The sequence below is a fragment of the Glycine max genome, chromosome 9 (assembly GCF_000004515.6).
Source record: "Glycine max cultivar Williams 82 chromosome 9, Glycine_max_v4.0, whole genome shotgun sequence".
Lineage (NCBI taxonomy): Eukaryota > Viridiplantae > Streptophyta > Magnoliopsida > Fabales > Fabaceae > Glycine > Glycine max.
Window position 1 is genome coordinate 6,212,976 of NC_038245.2, and position 20,271 is coordinate 6,233,246.

General features: G+C 31.9%; 2 protein-coding genes across 3 annotated transcripts; both read left to right on the forward strand.

The window, feature by feature from the left end:
- Positions 1–7,092: 7,092 nt before the first annotated feature.
- Positions 7,093–9,020, forward strand: LOC100499851 (uncharacterized). The gene is given in 3 exon segments (NM_001249975.2): positions 7,093–7,331; positions 7,420–7,465; positions 8,611–9,020. Coding segments are annotated over 3 exon segments (399 nt in total). The 5' UTR covers positions 7,093–7,198; the 3' UTR covers positions 8,831–9,020.
- A 6,983-nt stretch (positions 9,021–16,003) lies between these two features.
- On the forward strand, positions 16,004–19,335 carry LOC100785738 (5'-nucleotidase SurE). Of its 2 annotated transcripts, none has more exons than XM_006586955.4 (10): positions 16,004–16,417; positions 16,550–16,644; positions 17,049–17,107; positions 17,207–17,250; positions 17,435–17,512; positions 17,606–17,759; positions 18,270–18,422; positions 18,551–18,661; positions 18,836–18,901; positions 19,011–19,335. In XM_006586955.4, exons 1-10 carry the CDS (start codon positions 16,164–16,166, stop codon positions 19,107–19,109), a joined length of 1,113 nt encoding a protein of 370 aa, XP_006587018.1. In that variant the 5' UTR covers positions 16,004–16,163; the 3' UTR covers positions 19,110–19,335. The 2 variants fall into 2 exon arrangements, with proteins under 2 accessions (XP_006587018.1, XP_003533765.1); XM_003533717.5 differs by having other exon boundaries at positions 16,006–16,417; positions 17,040–17,107.
- The last annotated feature ends 936 nt before the right edge of the window (positions 19,336–20,271 follow it).

The following is a 20,271-nucleotide window of genomic DNA, read 5'->3' on the forward strand; positions in this document are numbered from 1 at the left end:
TTGCAACCATGGCTGATGTTTCCATCGTGTCAACTGGATTTTCTTCTTTCAGCACATGGGGCACCCGAAGTAGCCTAGTGATGAGAGAATCCATCGATGGTACTTGATCTCCAGCAATAACTTGATCACGCACATGATCAAAATCTGAATGAAGACTCCTCAAGATAAGAACCATATAGAACTTATCCAACTTTTTATTCACTTCCTCCAGCGAATCAGCTACAAGAAACCTCTTCAACTCTTCCACTGCAGCCCGAGCTTTTCCTATGTGTGCAATCATGTCGTGGCTGGTTTGTTTGAGGGTTGTGACCTTCATAGTTGCATCAAACAAACTCTGAATATCATTGGCAAAGATTTCTCTGGCCTTCTTCCAAAAAGAACAACATGTTTTGAACGATCTAAGGATCTCCAAAACATCCGCCTCGATTGATTGCCACAAGACAGCACATAGCTGATAATCCAGCTTCTCCCACTCAGATTTTCTGTCACTTGGAACAGTATCAATACCCTTTTCCAAATGATCATGGTATCCTTGGCCAAGGAACCACAGCTCAACTGAAGCAGACCAGGACAAATAGTTCTTTCAGTTTAGTTTCGCAGTTGTGATAGTCGGAGTTCCAGAAAAAGAAAAAGTAGGTCCAGCAGAAGTCATTTTTGATCAATGACAGAAACCCTAACGGAAAAAGGGTAGAACTAAGCACAAGCTACCACACAAGCTTGTCAAAACAGAAAACCACCACTTGGAAGGCAGCCACGAGGTGCCGACGAGGCTGCTGGAGCAACTCGGACAAGATTCCGATGACGGCACGGCGGCGCGTGAACTACACGCGCCGGAAGAGACACGAAGCTATAACCGCGCGTGGAGGCGCGTGGAAGCTCCGATGACGGCGCGTTTTGCAGGGTTTTGGTCGCGCTTTTCCGGCGATCCTAACCCTGGTCTCGCCGGAGAAGATGACGGCGGCGACAGCGGCGGACGGTGGCGGACGGCGGAACCAGGCTCTGATACCAACTTGAAAAGCTTTGATATTTAGTGAGTTGAAAAGTAACCTCACTTAGCTTTATTAACTTTAACACACATACATATATACACAATACAAGGCTTAGAGATAAGACAGCTTAATGGGACATTACAATGTTGTCTTCTGAAACAAGTTAAACATAAAGCTAGAAGCAAGCATGTACACACATAATTTAACAACCTTTAATTTCGTCATCCACGTAACTTAATAGCCCTCTTATAAATTTTCTACCCTGACCACTCCTTTATAGTATAGGCTTATTATTATATCACATTTAAACATGTCATTGAATTTATCATGAAATAATTATAGTTATTGAAAAAAACAAAAAAACTAGTGTATAATTTTAAATCTATTGTTCAAATCCAAAAGAATGATAAGATGTTAATGCAAGAAGGGTTAGTATAAGAGGACCAAAAATAATTTTCATACTTGTTTAACCTATTTGCAATCACACATAACATGGATCGCAATTTTTTGTATGTTCCAAGCACAAATGACATAAATCTTCATGAACCAAAGGATTAAAGTGGAACTTTTTAAAAGATACACGACCATTTTGAATATATTTTAATAATTGAATGACCATTTTGAACCTCTTAAATAAGATAAATAATCAAAGTGAACTTTTTAAAAGATGATGGATCATTTGAACAAAATAAATAAAATAAAAGATCAAGGTGACCTTTTTAAAAGATAAAGGTCCAAATTGCACACAAAAAAAGATAAAGGATAAATATAGTCATTTAACCATATTACGTAATAGCAACAAACAAATTATTTGTTATGTCATATGAAAGGCTCATATATTAATAGTCTGGTAAATGACTTTATAGAAGTTGGGAAAACCAAAATCTACCCACACAAAAGTTAGGAAAATTGAATTACAAAACATTATCAGCGTATAACTTAGACTCAACCAAAACAAAATCAAAAAAATTCTCCTTGATTTTATAAAATTTATTTGAGCAATCAATCAAGTCTTACATATTTTAGCCCTATATCATTTTATTGTAATAGAATATCAACATAAATTCCACGTTGTAAGTTGCAACCTATAAAAACACAATTATATGAAAGAAAACTCAATGGGACAAAAATTTCAAACCCAAAAGACTGAAAAAGTTATAGATATTTGAGTCATTCACATTTATATCCTCACCTAAAGTCTCCTTCTAACAGAACATCATATGCATGTGACACATCATAATCATTAATCTTTAACCCTTGTAAATATTTGCATAAATAATCTTTCATGGGACGATAGATGATAGTCATAGACCCAATCTCAAACAAGAGATTATTTTGTACAACCTTGTTGTTCATAACCAACATTTGGGGTGGTGTTCGTGCTTGACAATTTGTGTCCCTTAACCATGTTGGGCCTATCAAGTCCATCTTCTTGCTTCACCTCTTGCATTAATTTCTCAACACTATCAAACCTTTGAACCATTTTTGTGAGGAAAGCCAATATTTGATGTTGCTTTAACTCAACACACTGAACCTCTCCTCAACATTGGTCATTTGAACATGTGAATCCTCGTGTTGTTGTGTGAGTTTCATAATCACCGATGATAACATGCTTTGCTCCTTCTTAAGCTCCTAAAGTTTACTTTTCAGGCCATACTTCATGGACATGAATGCTCTATTTTGAAGTTGTTAATTACACAACTTATTATTTGTGATATTATTCAACAAATGCCTCTTCCACCCTAAAATCTTTCGTGTGCAAACTCCTAATACTATAAATCAACCTTCCTAAACCCATATACAATGAAAATAAAGATAAACACCAAAGTTACCACTACAGAAATTCAATTTTAATATAATATATAGCCCTACATAATTGTGTGCTTTTAATTGGTAAAAATCAATACTCATACAAATTAATTTTTGAGAGTATCAAATTATTAATTACATGGTTACTTATTTAAATTTCAAAAATAATAACTCAGTTTTTTTTTTTAAAAGTAATAAAAAGCCTTGAATGTGTGTTGTGGTCCTTGAAATATTGTCATTTTTGCTTTTGGTCCCTAAAAAAATTTGCTTCACTTTTGGTCCTTATAAAAGTCCTTTTTTTTGTTTGGTCTTTGGTATTTTGTGTTGATCTTTTTAATCAATCTATTTTTTATTTTAGTCCTTATAATATGTTGGTCATTTGCATTTAGTTCCTATCAAATATTTTCAAAGAGACTAATTCAAAATGAAAAAAATATTATAGGGACTAAAATCAATAAATAAATATGTTAAAAGAACAAAAACAAAATATTAAGGACCAACACTATAAAAAAAATTGTATAAGACCAAAAGTCAAGAAAAAGAATCTAGGAACCAAAAGTAAAATGCTACTATGTTTCAAAGATCAATAACATATTTAAGCCTAATAAAACAAATTATTGCTTTGTTAAGATAAGCTAAAAAGGGAATTTATCTTTGTAATTTTCTATTTATAAATAATTTCATCTTTCAACAATATGTTTTTTAAAAAAACTTTTAATTATAATTGTGTAATCTAAAAATAAACAACAAGTATACACCTTTAAACTCATTTTCTCTTCTATCTAGTTTTTAATCTCAATTAATTTTTATTTTTTTAATTATATCACTTATTATACTTGTAACTTTCTCTCTCTTCCTTTTCTTTTCCTAATTGCTACTTTAGAATAATTTTACTTATGCAAAAAGCAACTTACTAACACAACTTGTTATTGCCAAGCATGAAACAAACACTCAACATTTAAGTACAAATTCACAAATTAAGTGCAAGTTAAGGTTTAATGTTTTGTGTTTTTCCTAAAATTAATATTTATATTTTACATTTTGTAAAAGCTTAAAATAAACAATTTTTTTAAAAAAGTGAAAACTCTTAAGCATTGAAATTAATAGTGAATGCAATATGTAAAGAAAAAAAAACAAGAAATTGGAGAATTGGCATAGGAAGATGGAGAAGTTATCATGCTTGAAGTACTTGGGAAGAAGGATTTTGTAAAACTAGTGAAAAGTCCCAAATTACAAAATTGTGACAAGCTTCACCCCATGTCACAATTGAGCCTGTATTTGGATCCTCCACCATTTTGAATATGTTTTTTCAAGAACGATTATAGATCAATCCCTTTAAAAATAATCATAGTTTTGTCACCTTTCACATTAGTCGCTTCCTTGATGAAAACAATGTCATCTTGAGAACCAACATTGTTTGATTGCTTTGCTTTCAATCTACCACCTCCTATTACCTCATGATTGAATTCACCTTCAGGAACCATTATTTTTATCTCTTCCCTTTCAGAAGAGCTAGCTTCACCCCGTGACACAATTGGGTTTGTATTAGAATCCTTCACCATTTTGAATATATTTTTCAAGAACGGTTGTGGACCAATACCCTTAAAAATAATCCTAACTTTGTCCTCTTTCACATTAGTCACTTCCTTGATGAAAACAATGTCATCTTGAGAAAAACTGTTATTTGGTTGCTTTGTTTTCAATCTACCACCTCTTATCACCTCATAATTAGATTCACTTTCCAGAACCACCATTTTCATCTCTTTTCTTTCAGAAGTGCAATTTACTACACATTTTGTTCCCCTTCTTTAATTTCTGTCAATAATGATGAATAAATGTAGAGATTGATGTTTGTTTATCTTTTGTTAAGACGACATAGTCTAAGTCGATTATAATGTAATGACCATATTCTTTATATTTATGAGGGTTGTAAAAAATGGTGTATGTAATAAACAAAAAATGAAATAAAAACGAATACAATAATTATCGTAACAAAGACAAAATAATATTCAAAAGGTGTTGTATAAGCAATATAATTTGGTATTTATAATTTTGATTTGTAGTGATTCATTTTAAAAAAAATGAGGTCAAGGGCACATCATGCCATTCATTGTGTTTTCCAATTACTTATCATTTGTAACAATCTAGTTGCCTATTAAATATTGTGTGTTTCCCGTTTCTTATCATTTTCCAATTACAATTTTTATGGATAGACACATTGTTTTATGAAATAATATAATGTTTCATTTTTTTTAAATCTCATAATCCTTAACAATTTTCAAAATACATTCAAATCTCATTATTCTAAAAATCACATGGTTTCAAATAAAGGTATTTCACAATTTGAACATTTACATAGTAAGTCAAATGTTTCACTCATCCTAAATAAAGTAGTATACAGTTGTGGACCAAAGATTTATTAGAACAAATGTGCATAACTTTTTGAAACAAAACTCTTTCTAAAGTTGAGTTTAATGACAACAAACTATCAAAAAGCAAATTCTAAGTCTTCTATACTTAAGCTACTAATGGTTTGATTTGAGATTGTGATTACAAGACAATACCTAGTCAAGAAGCACGCAAAAAGGTGAGAAATGTTAACTTAACATTCAATATCTCATGTGGATTTGATGGGCTTAACATCGCACCCGATATGGCCTATAATGGGCGCAAGAACCCATTGAGATAGACGAAATTTTGCAAATCTTTAAGGAAATAAAGTCATGTTATTGCTAACAATTAAGCCTAATGGTAAGCACTCGATCCAACAAGTGATATCAAAGTAAGGTCATAAGTTTGAATCTATGACTTCACTGTGATACCACCGGGGAGAGATTGTTAGTTTAACATCTAACCATCCATCGTCTCATATGGATTTGATGGGCTTAACATCTCATCCCATGACACCTATAATGATCACACGTCCTTCAACTTGATGCGACTTTAAGAATCTTTAAGGAACTAAAGTTGTCTTTTGTTAACCGTTATAACTTTTGACCTAGTGATAAACGCTTGATTCAACAAGGTATGAGTAATTATCCACAAATTTTAACAAGTACATGTGTAGATATAGGTACCTTAGTACCAACAACACTACATTCCTTAATTCAAAAAAAAAAAAAAACAGATTCCATAATCTTAATTTGCTAATAAATAAATCACATTCCTTAGTTCAACAACAACAAAAAAAATCATGTTACTTAGAAATATATCATGCTTCCTTAATTCAAGAAAAAAAAATCACGTTACTTATGCTTGCAAAATATTTTTAACTTCTATTTTTTATGTCTTATGATTATGTTTTATAAAATACTTTTGAATGGGGTTTTAATTTAATTACTGTCATATTTTTAACTAACATTATTTATTTCATTTATCAATTTTGAATATTAATTTAAACACTAGACTTGTATGACTGTGGACATTCACGGGTATTAATGTTAATATTCACGCAACTAAATCTAGGAATTTTTTTGTAAAGTGAGTGTTGGGGTGGTATTGAAGTATCATACAGAGACCTTTCTCATTATTTAAAGAGAGAGGAGAACGATGTGTTTTAAGAATTATTATTTTTTAAAATATCAAATTTTAATTTAAAGGAGTAAAGTATCATATATTTGAATTTGTTAGGAGAGAAAACTATATTTTTTAACATAGGAGGAAAGAATAATGCAATATTCACATATTCAGAGAGGTTATACTTTATTATTTAAATTAAAACATAATGCATTTTTTGAAATAATCATATTAAAGTTAGGAATCAATATATCATAAAATGGTGAATTTACATTAAAATTTTTGTTGAAAAATACGTTCATATTTAGTATTTGAAAGTGTATCAAATATGATTATCTTTAAAAGAGAATATCCATGAGAATAAAAAAGAATTATTTTAAGAAAGTTTTTTTATACCTTTTTTTACCTTCTTAATTTATTTTCATTTTATTTCTTCTCACTCTACCAAATGAATCCTAACCTCTTGATTGTTTCAAAATTATTTTATCAACATTTTTTATACATTAGACTAACACCTCCTAACATATGATAAAAAAAAATGTGATAAATGTAAGAAAATGAAAAGTTACGTAATTTCATGAAATTTGAGAATAATTAATATAATTTAGGGGAGAAATAATCATCAATACAATTTGAGTCGTACGCAAACATACGATTAACACGATTTTATTTATGTGACATATTCAATTTTTTTTTACTTATTTTTTTAATTTCCATCACCAGCAGCCGGATACGTCGTCGTTCCGCGCAAAAGTAGTGAACGACACATAGCCAGAACGACGAAGTGTCGTTTGGCAACTAAACCCAGAACCCTATTGTTGAGCCTGATTCTCTCTTCTCTCCACGATCGAACAGGTTTGGAAGAACACAAGAGGGGTTGGAAAATGGTGGTGAGGATTAGGCTATCCCGGTTGGGGTGTAAGAACAAACCCTTCTATCGAGTTATGGCCGCTGATAGCAGATCACCAAGAGATGGCAAACACCTCGAAGTTCTCGGTTACTACAATCCCTTACCAGGTTCCTTCTCACTTCACTATTCCCCCTTTTATTTTCTAATTCTCAAAGATGATTTAATTTGATACGCGCTTCTAATCGATGCTTACAGGTCAAGATGGTGGCAAGAGAATGGGTCTCAACTTCGACAGAGTGAAGTAAGTGTGACTCTTTCTTTCTATGTCAATTTGGGGGTAAACAATCACTGACCGTTGCTATCGTATATTTTGAACATTCTTTTTTTATTATCATTGAATCGAATTATATCTAAGTAGATATTTCAATAAGATTGCCCACAAGTTGTTGGTCCTGTTAAGCAATGTAAGCTATGTAAACATGGTTGGGAGGAGAGACTCCACTAATAATGACCAGCTAGACTCCACTAAGTCAGGCAGACTCCCTTTTTATTCATTGGCAAATGTTAGTTTTTGTTAGCAGAGCGGATCGAACCCACTACCTTTCCCCTCTTCCCTTTTCCCTTAGCCATCCAACCATGGTTATCAAACTCGAGAGTTTATGTAAACTCGTGAGAGTTCCATAGACTCGACTCGTAGATTCAACTTGAGGACTCATAAGAGTCCACTTTATATAAAATAATAATAAAATGTCTACAAATAACATACCAATTAAACATTTCAACAATATAATAAAACAAAATAATAAATCATAAATTTCATAATACTTAAATAACCAAGTCTAATAATGCATAACTACTAGATAATAGTTATAGTAGTGGTAGATCATTCTCATCGAGAGTTTGATGTTATTAAAGGTGATTTTTTTATTTATTTGGGAACAATACACTATATGAAGGTATGTTGAATACTAAACAGATAGAAAAACAATCCAAAATGACTTACATTTTGGTCTAATTTTTTTTAACTTACTGACTCGTTGATTCGATGGTAAACTCAAGAGTCTACCGAGTTTATTTAGAGTTTATAGAGTCTACTAAAAAGAGAGTTTACACACGAGTCAACTCGCAGAGGGTAAGTGGACTCATAAACTCGTAAGAATTAGCGAGTTAATTTGAGAGTTTAATAACCATGCATCCAACCCACCTTATATCTCCCGGTTAGCCATAGCAGATTGGCAAAGCTGGTGGATAATATGGTTAATGAAAAGTAATTATAAGATCGGAATTAAATTTAGTTGTTTTTGAGGAAGGAATAGAAGTGTTTCTGGTTGTATGATCTGATACTGTTAATTAAACCCTAGGATCTTCTTTGTGGAGTTAATGGGACAGAGATGAGAAACATCTGGTCATTTTTCTGATAGTGTTGGTTTCTCTTTTCTTCTTTAGGTATTGGCTTTCTGTTGGAGCTCAGCCTTCAGAGCCCGTGGAGCGGCTTCTATTTCGAGCTGGAATGCTGCCCCCACCGCCCATGGTGGCAATGGGGCGTAAAGGTGGACCACGTGATACTCGCCCTGTCGATGCTCTTACAGGACGTGTCCTGCATCAAGAGAAGCCAGCTGATGCCAATAACACTGAGCAGCAGCATGACACTCCTGAAAACCCTTAAAGTGATGTATTTTAGGATGTTTTTCCCCCTTTTTCATCGACCATTTTTTTCTAGATATATCTTTAATATCTATGTTCTCAATTGATTTTACAGAACTCAATAGAATAACTACTGTTTGTGTGGAGAAGTTGGGTTCTTTTGCTACATTGTGGGTGTATTTTCCAAAGCGAGGGCTAGACTCTGATCAAATTTAGGTTGTTCGATATTATGTTAAGTGAACTGATAGGTTATCATTCTCTTGAATTGCCTGTTACTTTTGTTCTGTGGAACTTTTGAAAGTTGTCAGGGTGATAGGGAAAGTAGGTCATTTGATTTTGGATTTATTCCTCTATTGCACTCTGATTGCATTTGCGGTATTTCTGTACTCTCTGGTTGATTTCTTTGTTTCTGCAGAAGCATTTTGAATGCTATCCATTTATCTTCCTCTGAATGCATCTCTTGCAACTATGTTAACTTGGAGTGCTATTTGTTATTTTGATAACTCAAATGGCAATTGTCTGAATTTTGGATCTGAAATGATATGCCAATTGCCATTTGATTGTTTAATAATGAATTTAGTCACTCAATTCTATGCTTTCTAGTTCTAGCATATATTTGGGAACTCTGATCGGCCATTGCTACCTCATTTTGGGTATTTATGTAATGCTTTTCTTGTTTATTCTCAAAATATTTCTTTTGTATGCGGTGATATTTCCATGTATGATCAAGTGTTGATCGTTGTGGTGTGTCAATGAATGATTATACATACTGTATTACTGTTTTCCGGTGTTGCATTGCTCGTGAGTTAAATTTTGAAACTTCAGTTATTGTATGCGTAACATAGGGTAACTGGTCAGTAAGCTAGCTCAATTAAGTGTGCTAGCAATTTAATTCACATCAATGAGGATGTTTATTCCTGAGAATTCTGTGATTTTGTTGTCTAGGATTTCATGTATTGTTTTCTTATTTGTTGAAGACTTGAAAATTTAAATGCACATCAGACTTTCAATTCATGCCTTATTTATTTTTGTTTTTGGTAAAGGAGAAAATCATGGTTATGTTTATATCCTTTCAAGATAATAGTCAATCTGATTGCCTCCTCATGTGACCAATGTTCTAATTTTTGCTGATGAAGGTCTGCCATTAGCAGTGATAGTAGTAGTTATAGCCTTATAGGTACTATGAATTAATCTGTTGAGAATAGATCCCACTCGTCTTAAGAATCAGCATATGTTGATTGTTTTGATTCTTAGGTTAATGCACTTTTGGTTTTACTTTTCTGAATAATTTGTTGGGCAGTGGTATTGATTTCGATTCCATGTAACCTTGTGTGAATTGATCATTGTTGCAAATTCTTGTTGATGCAATTGCAAATTGATTTAATGTATTGATTTAAATTCATAAGAATTTTCATTTTTCAAGCACATTGGCACTGGAACTTGGTATAAGGTGAGATTGTTTTGATTTATGAACTGGCAACTAGCAAGAGTAGAATGCACACTTCGGTATGGTAGGTTTAGTCGTAAATGATAGGGGTGAATTATGAAACATGAAGTGTTGCCAAGTTGCCCCAGTTATAAGATTTGGCTTGCCTGAGCACGAAGTTAGTCTCTGATAAGGATGATGCCAGAGAAGTATGTGATGAAGAATAATGAAATGTACTTCAGGCTGTTCGTACTCAAATGAGATTCAAAGAAAATACAATTTGACCATATAATAGGGACTACGAATTTTCCGGCTAGAGCTTCTATAGATGATTCTACTACTGATTTTATAACCCAGTTTCCTCAATTTCTCTGCCTTGGAGACAATGGTAATAGTAAATCAGTTCAAGCAGGAGTAAGACGTTTTGATATTTTTCTGGCCTCATATAATATAGTCTTCTAGTTTCTACACTTTATTATTTATTATATTTTTTTGCCTGCAGGCAAAGAAAAAACATAAGTTGGCTTCACAACTAACAAAGTTTCACGAATTGGATCAAATTATAGACTCTAACTTTGGTGGTTCTTGCAATCAGATCAAATACACCATATATAATCAATCTTAAAACCCAACATCTGGATATCATAGAAGAGCAGCGATTGACAGGAGTACAAGACCAAAAACGCATTTACACAGAGGATATTAAGACAGAATAAGGTTACAAGTAATAACAATTCACAATTCCAAAAATATTTTAGGAAAATCTTCTGATATTGGCCGATTTCTAGTTGTAATTTATGATTTCCTTACAAGCAACTTCAGATTTAACTTTTAAAACATCTCATTATGAGCCATGCTGGTATCATATCTCCCTATGCTATTAACTATCATTTAGGTGCACCCACCCACTGGTCCAGTGTACTGCACTCACTTCAATTAACATCCACATGATCATTTATTAGTAATACCAAGGGTGTCTAGTTAAATTGGAAGTAGGGTGCGTAAATATTGTAAATCACTTGACTTGCTTGGTTACAAAGTCAAGCCAACTTTCAATGAAGAATTTTTTAAATTCATAATTATTGTTATAAGCCAAATGACAACCGTCAATGTATATTCAGTTAAAAGTTTTTGAACTAAAATTAGAAGCTATGAACTACAACTCTATAATGGCAAGTAAGATTTAACATGTTTCATTAGAATCTCCAGTCTTGTGAGCGTTACATGTGTGTTGATAGTTGTTTCTCTATTGAACAGCCCTTTCTGCTGGCTGCTGGCTGCTGGCTACACCGCATCTTGTTAACAAGATTGTCTACTTAACCTCTATTTCATCCTTTGATAGGAAGGACTGTAAACATAGATTATGTAGATTTTCCATTACATCTTATTGCAGTTGGTTATCTTTTTGAGTATAATTCCTATGTACTATTAGTTTAGAGGTTTTATACTATCAACTAATTAGAAATTATAATAAGTATAACCTTTAAAATAATTATCATAAAAAATAATAAATTTATCAAATATGACAATTTTTTATTGGATGATAGTATGATTTTTTTTATACTGTGGATACATATATTATTTACTCACTGTTTTTGCTCCTAGCCAAAGTTTTGTGGGAAAATTATTTTACTCTCTGCAAGAAGGAATTCAGTTTGAAAAAAAGGAGATAAATATAAGATGAACAAATCATCTTTCTAAAGGTATGTTAGAGTTCAGTTTTAGAAGAAACGAGAGGGGATAACAAACTTTTCATGTCTAATAAATATATTATAATTTCATAATTTTTAAAGTAAAAATATAAAATGATAAATTAGAATAAATTTAATGTGTTAATCATACAACTCTTTTAATTTAAAAATAAAATTTTACCCTCTCCTCCCTTTCCTTCAAAATTCAACTCCTAAGCATATATACTAATGAATTTGTTGTCCAGCGAAATCCCTCGAGAGATTTCTGTGTTTCTAAAACTGTTCCTGGATATGCAGCTCCTTCTTTGTTATATGAGGCCACCTCTGACACTCTATTTATGTTACATTGTTACAGGAAGACATGTCTATATAATTTCGTACACTGTTACATTGTTTTTAATTTGCCGCCTGACATTATATGTCACTTTCTGTATATGATTATTTATGGTCATGCGATTGTAACTTGGTATGCCTAATGCAATGTCACTCCATTAATCTAATCTTTTTTATTTTATTTTATTAATATTGTGATGGGATACATTATACAGAGACATGTGGATCAGAAGAAGAACCGTCAAGAACCTAAGCCTAGCTTGTCTTTAATTAATCCAAAGAGCAAATTAATGTGACATGTATTTATGTTGAGGTTATGCATCTGATCATCTTTGTGTCTGTTGATCCAGTGCATGACTGTGACATATATTCTATACCTTATTTTTATTTAAAAATATTTTTGTAATCAAATTCTTACTTAAAGACAAGCTTGTTAAACGTTGTGTTTCATTTCTGTTACATTGTAGATCGTTAATTCAAATCAAAAGACTTTCTGCTTACCCCTTTGGAAAAAAAAGGAATAAGATATACATGAAAGGTGTTAAAATATGGGAGATAGAATAATGAAGGTGCATCGGTCAATGAAAAAGAGATATAATGAAGGTGCATAGACGCTCGTTTATTTGAATTCATGTATATAAAGTTATGCTTTGTTGGAAATTATTGTGAACCTTTTCCATTATTAGCCGAAAACTTTTTGCTTTCAAGATTCAAATTCATTTGAAATGGTGAACTTATGCGATTTGCTTGCACAGTTCAACATTTTGAATAATTTTTGTCTTGTGAGATGAAATCAAAATTGTCCTGATAGCGAAAGCTTTGAGGGCATCACAGGTAATGACTACTTATTGGTAAACCAATATTTTTCAAAGTTATTTTTAGAAAGAAAAAATAAACTAAATTAATCATTTTTTGATACAAAATACTTTTTCTTTCCCATTTTCTCCCCCATCGAAGAAATTGGAGAACCTATCAGTGGCTTAACCTGATTGACACTTAGTAATAATAGAGTTTTTTTTTTTATCATTTAATATATGTTTGCGTGGGAGAATAACTTCACATGAATATAAATTGCAACAAATATTTATTGGCTATAGGTGGCTGGCTGTTTTCACCATTTTATACTTGATTTACATCACAAAAATAATTGATCCTGAGATTTCGCAGCAATTTATGTTACTCCAACTCATATAAAAGGATTATTCAAAAAAAAAAAAAACTCATATAAAAGGAACACATAGAAAATGTTTCAACCAGCAAGGGGCCCAATCATCAGTCATGTCAGAGAAGACATTGCATTATTTGTATACCACCGTTTTTTTATGGATGAGAATGACTAATTCAGTTTATGATTAGTGACTTTTGCTGATTTAAAGAAATTTTATACGAATCAAATATACCATTACAAATTATTTTAATTAATAAAATTAGTTATTTAGTTCTCTCGAAAGTAATACCATTCAAATTAAGTAAAAATATTATAGACAATGAAATTTTTCTTTCATATATTTAAAGTTTAAATAATCATATTTTTTTAAAATTTTTTTCAACAAGATAATAATTTCATATTTAGAACTTAAATTTGATATTTTTAATTAAACTTAGTATTCTGTGCATAAACTACAGAATATAAACATTTCCCTCAATTTATACCAACTTTCTTATCTGACTATATCTATTTTTTTCCTCTACATCTATTTATCTGTTTATTTATCTACCTATATCTATAAACTACACAATCTACAAAAGAAAATCTACGTTATTCTTCGGTCACTTTTATGTTAATAAGTTTAAAATTTATATAAAAGTTTCACTGTATAAATTTCTTTTAAATATAAATCCTTTCTTTTTGTGAGTTTTTTCCGTTTCGCTGTTGCCTCTGCCAAAATCATAATCATGTAGGTTATGATCGTCTTACACGCTGTTCTGAGCCCATGTCATTATTATTCTTCCCGGAAGAAACATAAATTATAATTTCAACCACAAACTTAATTTAGATTATATAATTTACACAATATATTTTATTGATATTTTTTTTTTCTATTACATTAATTATCTTATTTTATATTTTTTCTATCTCTTATTATACATTTTATTATACAATTAAATTGTATAAATAAAACTTATCATTTGACATTTCAATTTAATCTACGATAAAACTTTCAACTTTGCCATTTGCACCACATAGAGTGGATTATTACCTCACTTTCTTTTCTTGATGGCAGTGTGTTATGAAAATATAATCAACTCAATTTTTAACAGTTATTTTTTATCACTTATATATTTAAATTGTTTTAATCAATAATATTGACTAAATGAATAACTCAATACCCCAATTGAAACGATGGTCGGTTGAATATATAATAACACTGCACGATGGAGTTAAAGAGGGTCTTCATTTCAAATAAAGAAGAAAATAAAATCAAGATTAATAAAAAAAATTTGGTACATAAAATCAAGATTAATAATGATATGCGTTAGATATGGACCAATACTATTTATCTAACGGATAATGTAATAATTCATTAAAATTGTTAGGCAATAACATTTAAATAAAATATAGTTTTATTGTGATGCCCCAGATGAGTCTAATTTATGACCCACAATAAATTAATTACAAACAACAATAACGGTAGTCCCTTTTGGTGCACTATCTTTTTCCTTGGCTCAACCTATGAATCTATGATGACTGTTGACAAGTAATGCAAAACAGGTGCAAATTAATAATCTGACACTGGTTAGTTAAATATCAGAGAGAAAGAAGAAGCATGGTGACAATGATAAAAGCAAGACATGTGAAGTAGATGGATATGGTATGGGGTACTTGCAATTTACAAATAGGCGATAGTTGCACGAGCTTACGATCAACCACTTTTCACATGATGATCAAATGATACTTTAATCCTGTCAATAACATTTTACTAAATAATTCAAACTGTACACATAAATTTTCATAATTTCTAAAACTATTTCTTTCTCGTAAATATTGATACTAGCACTACTATACGGAAGAGATGACACTCTATTATTGAGTGAAATTTGTTAAAATTATGAAATTGTGAGTCTTAATCCTTATTTAATGAACTAATCTTATAATTTTATAACTTTCAATAAAATTTAATTAAGAGAAATAGTACTAATAATGAAATTAATTATAAAATTTTGTAAATGTCACTTTATAGTAAAAGAAAGAAGTATGTTAGAAAGTGATATTAATAATGGATTAAAAGGAGAATAAATAATTAATTTAGTCCTTAAATTTATATGTTGGTTGTGATTTTAGTCCCTAAAATTAATTTAAACTCAAATAAGTCCCTGAAAAATTTTAAGGTTTTATTTAAGAGCATGTTTGGATTTTAGTCCAAGGTGCTCTGAATTCTAAGATTAAATTTAATGGTCTACCATAAACTAAACGCAAAAGGAAGAGCGTTGATATTCTTGCAAACTTTATTTTGCTTAACGTTCTTTTGTAACATATATCCAAACATGTACTAAGTTATTGAAATTAACTCATTTTAGTACTAAACTTATGTTATTAATATTATTTAAGTCATTGGACTAAGGACCAAAGCGAGTTAATTTTGAGAACTTAAATGAAATCTAAAAAAATTCACGTATTTATTTAAGTTTTTGTTAATTCGAGGAACTAAAATGTGAGTAACATAAATCCAAAGACCAAATTGGTCATTTGCTCTTAAAAGAACATTGAAGTGAGTTGAACTACTCAAGTCTAGCACATGTGAAAGTAAAACAACAGCCTTATAAATGGAAATCTCCACCAACATGTAATTTGCATCAGGCAGAGACTATAGTACAACAACCACAACATCTATCTGCCTCTGTGTCTCTACATAACATATCTCTTTTGTCTCACTTCACAAATTGTACTACATTTTCTGTCTCCAATGGCCACATCGGTGAAGAACAACTTCCTGAACCCTGCACTGGTTTCAAATCTCCAACAAGCACTGCTCAGAAGAAAGGACAGTGTGCAGGAGCAGCAGCACCACAACAGGGCCAATGAACCCACCAAAGCTTCTTCAAAACCCGTGGTGCTAGTCACCAATGGTGATGGCATAGACTCTCTTGGCCTCACATTACTAGTTGAGGCACTTCTTTGTGATGCCCTTCTTGATGTTCATGTCTGTGCTCCAGAAACGTAAGTTTAATTTCCTCAAGACATGGTTTTTGGTGAATTTGAGTTGTTTTAATGTGTGGATCATGGCAACACTTCAACTGGGGTGGATTGGTTTAAGGATTGTGATGATGTTTTTTTTTTTTTTTGGTGTAGGGATAGATCGGTTTGTGGTCACTCGGTTACCACAGGGGAGACACTAGCTGTGTGTTCAGTACAAGTTGGTGGTGCCAATGCTTATCAAGTGTCTGGTAGTTTCACTCATTTGGTTATGAACAAAATTTAGATGTCGTTCTTTAAGTTGTTTTGGTGTTGGTTTTCATAAGAGTCTTAGTTTGGTAATTAGCATAGTAATAGTTTTCATTAAATGTCATCTAAATTACTAAGTTGAAATTCTATTTCTGATTGAAAAATAGTGCCAAAATCACTTAAAGAACTGCATATAAGTTTGTCCTTTTTTTTCTTTGGTTATTTGGTGTGAGAATTATGATTATGAGAGTAATGCATTGTTGTGTTCTAATCTTACTGTTCTAGAATCTAGATTTTTATATGTTTTTGAAATTTCTTAATGGTGTTGTGGAAAAAATGCATTTTAGGATGTAGGGTATTATAATTTCTTCTTCTTATTATTCTTACTTTATGTCAGGAACTCCAGCAGATTGTGTCTCTTTGGCTTTATCTGGGGCATTGTTTTCTTGGTCAAAACCTGTTTTGGTAGGTATTGTTGGTATGCACAAAATCTATCATCAACTGTCGAATATATAAAACTATATAGTTCAGACCACCATTTTAATTGTATGACTTTGAAACCAGGTAATTAGTGGACTAAACAAAGGAACAACTTGTGGTTATGACACGTAAGTGTGTGATGTGCTCTTCTTTAGATATCTACCGAATCAATTTGGAAAAAGAGACAAATATATATATATATATATATATATATATATATATATATATATATGTATGTATGTGGGTATGTATGTATTTTTTAATTTAGCTTTCAAACTTTGGTCTCTGATTTTGGTGTCTTTAATGATGTAGGTTGTACTCCGGAGCTGTTGCTGGAGCTAGAGAGGCACTGATTTGTGGTGTTCCCTCTCTTTGTATATCATTGAACTGGTACTTATGTCAAATGTTATGCATTCTTAGTTTTCTATTCTTCTTTTGTCCCTCCAATGATCACAGAATTCTGTTAATGTAAATGTCTTGCAGGGAAAAGAATGTGAGCTGTGAAAGTGATTTGAAGGATGCAGTTACAGTATGTTTACCATTAATTCACGCAGCAATAAGAGATATACAGAAAGGGATTTTCCCCAAGAATTGCTTCCTCAACATAGGGATCCCAAGCTGTCCTCTGACAAATAAGGTTTGTTCTCATGATCATCATATTTTCATATTCTACAGTTTGCCAGGAAATACTTTGCTGAGTTATAAGTTTTTGTTAGAGTTTTTTTGGGCTACATACTCATATAAGATATTTTAATTTCCATTATTTTGTATAGAGTCTCATGATTTCATACATCATAATTTAACCAGTATCCTTACTTTTTGTTTGACATAAGTCCAATTTGAATAAACTTCTTCACAGTACATATAGGATAAGAAAGAGCAAGGTAAAACTACTCATATTTATCCCATAGGTTAAAATCGAGATATTCACTTTAAGTTTTGGAGAAATTAGCTGAGAGAGTTTCTTAAAAAGTTAAGGGTCATAAGTTGATTTTAACATTTAAAAAGAAAACCGATTCATTTTATTTTCTTCTCAAGTGGGTATTGAAAAGCTTATCCAAACTGGGCTATATCTCATTTAGTTAGACATTGTGCTTTCCAATAACAATCCAAGTGGTTGTTCTTATGACCTACATTTTGTGAATAGGGTGTCAAAGTGACAAGGCAAAGTCCGCAAAGATCTTCTTTAAGTTGGCAAGCTGTGTCAACAAATAAGAATCCTTCAGCAGGCCATTACATGTCTAACCAGCAAAGTCTTGGAATCATGTTAGCACAACTAGGAAGAGATGCCTCTGCTGCTGTAAGACTGTCCTATCTAACCACATAGCTTAATGCATTCAGTTTTCAACAGCTAGTTGCTTTCTTTATATGAACATTCTTTCAGCCTCTCATTTTTCATTGGAACTTGCTTTGTGTTAAACTCTTCAGGCAGCAGCGCGCCGTCTAAACTCAAACCGCAAGAATGTGGAGGTTGAATCAGTTGGTGTTGCTGGAAAATTCAGTTCTCAACAAACCATAAAGAAATACTTCCGAATGGAGGTACCGCTACCATTAACATGACTTCAGTGGCTTGTAAAGCAAACAAGCATAGTTCTCATGAATCTACTTTGCATTTAGCACAAGTTTGAAAATAAACTCTTCTTGATGGTGCTTCTTTCCATTTTCTCTTGTATGGCAACAAATTGAATTCATTGCCTGAATTCACATATGCAGTTAACAGAAAAAGAGCAGCAGGACATAGAGGAGGATTTAGACTCCAGAGAACTTGAAGAGGGATTTGTGAGTGACAATTTTGTGTTTTCTCTTTCTACCTATCCATTACATTCTTTCTAGGGTGCAATGGTGGGAACTGAACATCCTATAATGTTGTGCTAATTTGGTATGACAGGTTACAGTTACCCCTTTGTCTTTGTATGCAAATGTTCACATGGAAATTCAATCATCAGTGTCCAGCTGGCTAGCTATTGCACTCAGTGGTGATCAATGAAACTAGCTGCTAATTCTGTGTGGTATTAATTGTAGAGTAATCTGCATTGTAATTGTGGCAATCTGAAAGTGAGAGTCAATGCTTCACAAGTTTTATGTTGTGAGATCTTGAGAGTAGTATGTATCATTGGGTAGCTACTATCCCATTAGATTTAATCTATATATTGTTATTCAGTTATTTACTGATGACATGACATGAATGGATATGCACATGTTGCCAATGAGAAGATTAAGTGGCTCAAAAAATGTGTTCCACCTCTTGCTGATGAAAAGCTAGAGTATCAATTTGGGGGAATGAAGTTGGGATAGTCCTTTGTGTTAGGAATTTTAATACCAATGAGTAATAAAATAAGATAGAACTTTATAAGTTGATATTCAATACATGAAATTGAATTTGAGATACTCACAATTCTCATCAAGGAGATGCCTAGCCACTCATCTCATGGCAAAAGCCACCTTTGGATACATTAAACCACACCCAAAAGATGAAAAAGCTAACAACTCTCTAAGTCTCTCTATCTCATACACACATTACCTCTAGAGAAATGGAAAAATGGGAATATGGCCATCCATCTCACACTCAACTAACTTAAATAGACATTTCATAACAAGGTGTTGGAGCTCTATCTTTGGCAAGGTTTTAAAAACTGGACTGGCCGATTCTGATCCGAATGAGCCATGAAACCGGATAGTAAAAGAATCGGTTAAAGAACCGTTAAACTGGTATAAAACCGGTCAAAGTCGGTGGTTCACCGGTTGTTAACGATTCTTATAAAGTAAAAAAAAAAAAGTATTGTGTGTGAAAGAGAAAATGCTATCCAAAGTAGTGTAATTGTAGTCTGTACCTATCAAAGTGAAAGTGAGCACTCTAAGTAATAGCTAAGTGAACATGTAAAGGTGAAGTCACAAAAAGCGTGTTTGTCATACACTGCAGAGTAGAAAGATGCTCTGAAAAGTAGTGTGATCAAAATTTACTGATAAAAAAATAAAACTTATTAAATAAAAATTGGAATACATTAATTTTTTTAATGTATTAAATTAAATATTATAATAAATGAGACTAGTACTATATGAACTCTAAAAGATTGATGCTGTAACAAATATAATTTTCATATTTCTCCCTTATAGTTGTTGGTAGATATATTATTTTGTGTTGTAGAAAT

Bases quoted from the DNA above. Each gene is read 5' to 3' on its own strand.
- LOC100785738 (XM_003533717.5), top strand. From the start codon at position 16,164: ATGGCCACATCGGTGAAGAACAACTTCCTGAACCCTGCACTGGTTTCA. The intron at 16,645-17,039 runs GTAGTTTCACTC...ACTTTATGTCAG, and splicing joins CAATGCTTATCAAGTGTCTG to GAACTCCAGCAGATTGTGTC. The intron at 18,902-19,010 runs GTGAGTGACAAT...TTGGTATGACAG, and splicing joins GAGAACTTGAAGAGGGATTT to GTTACAGTTACCCCTTTGTC.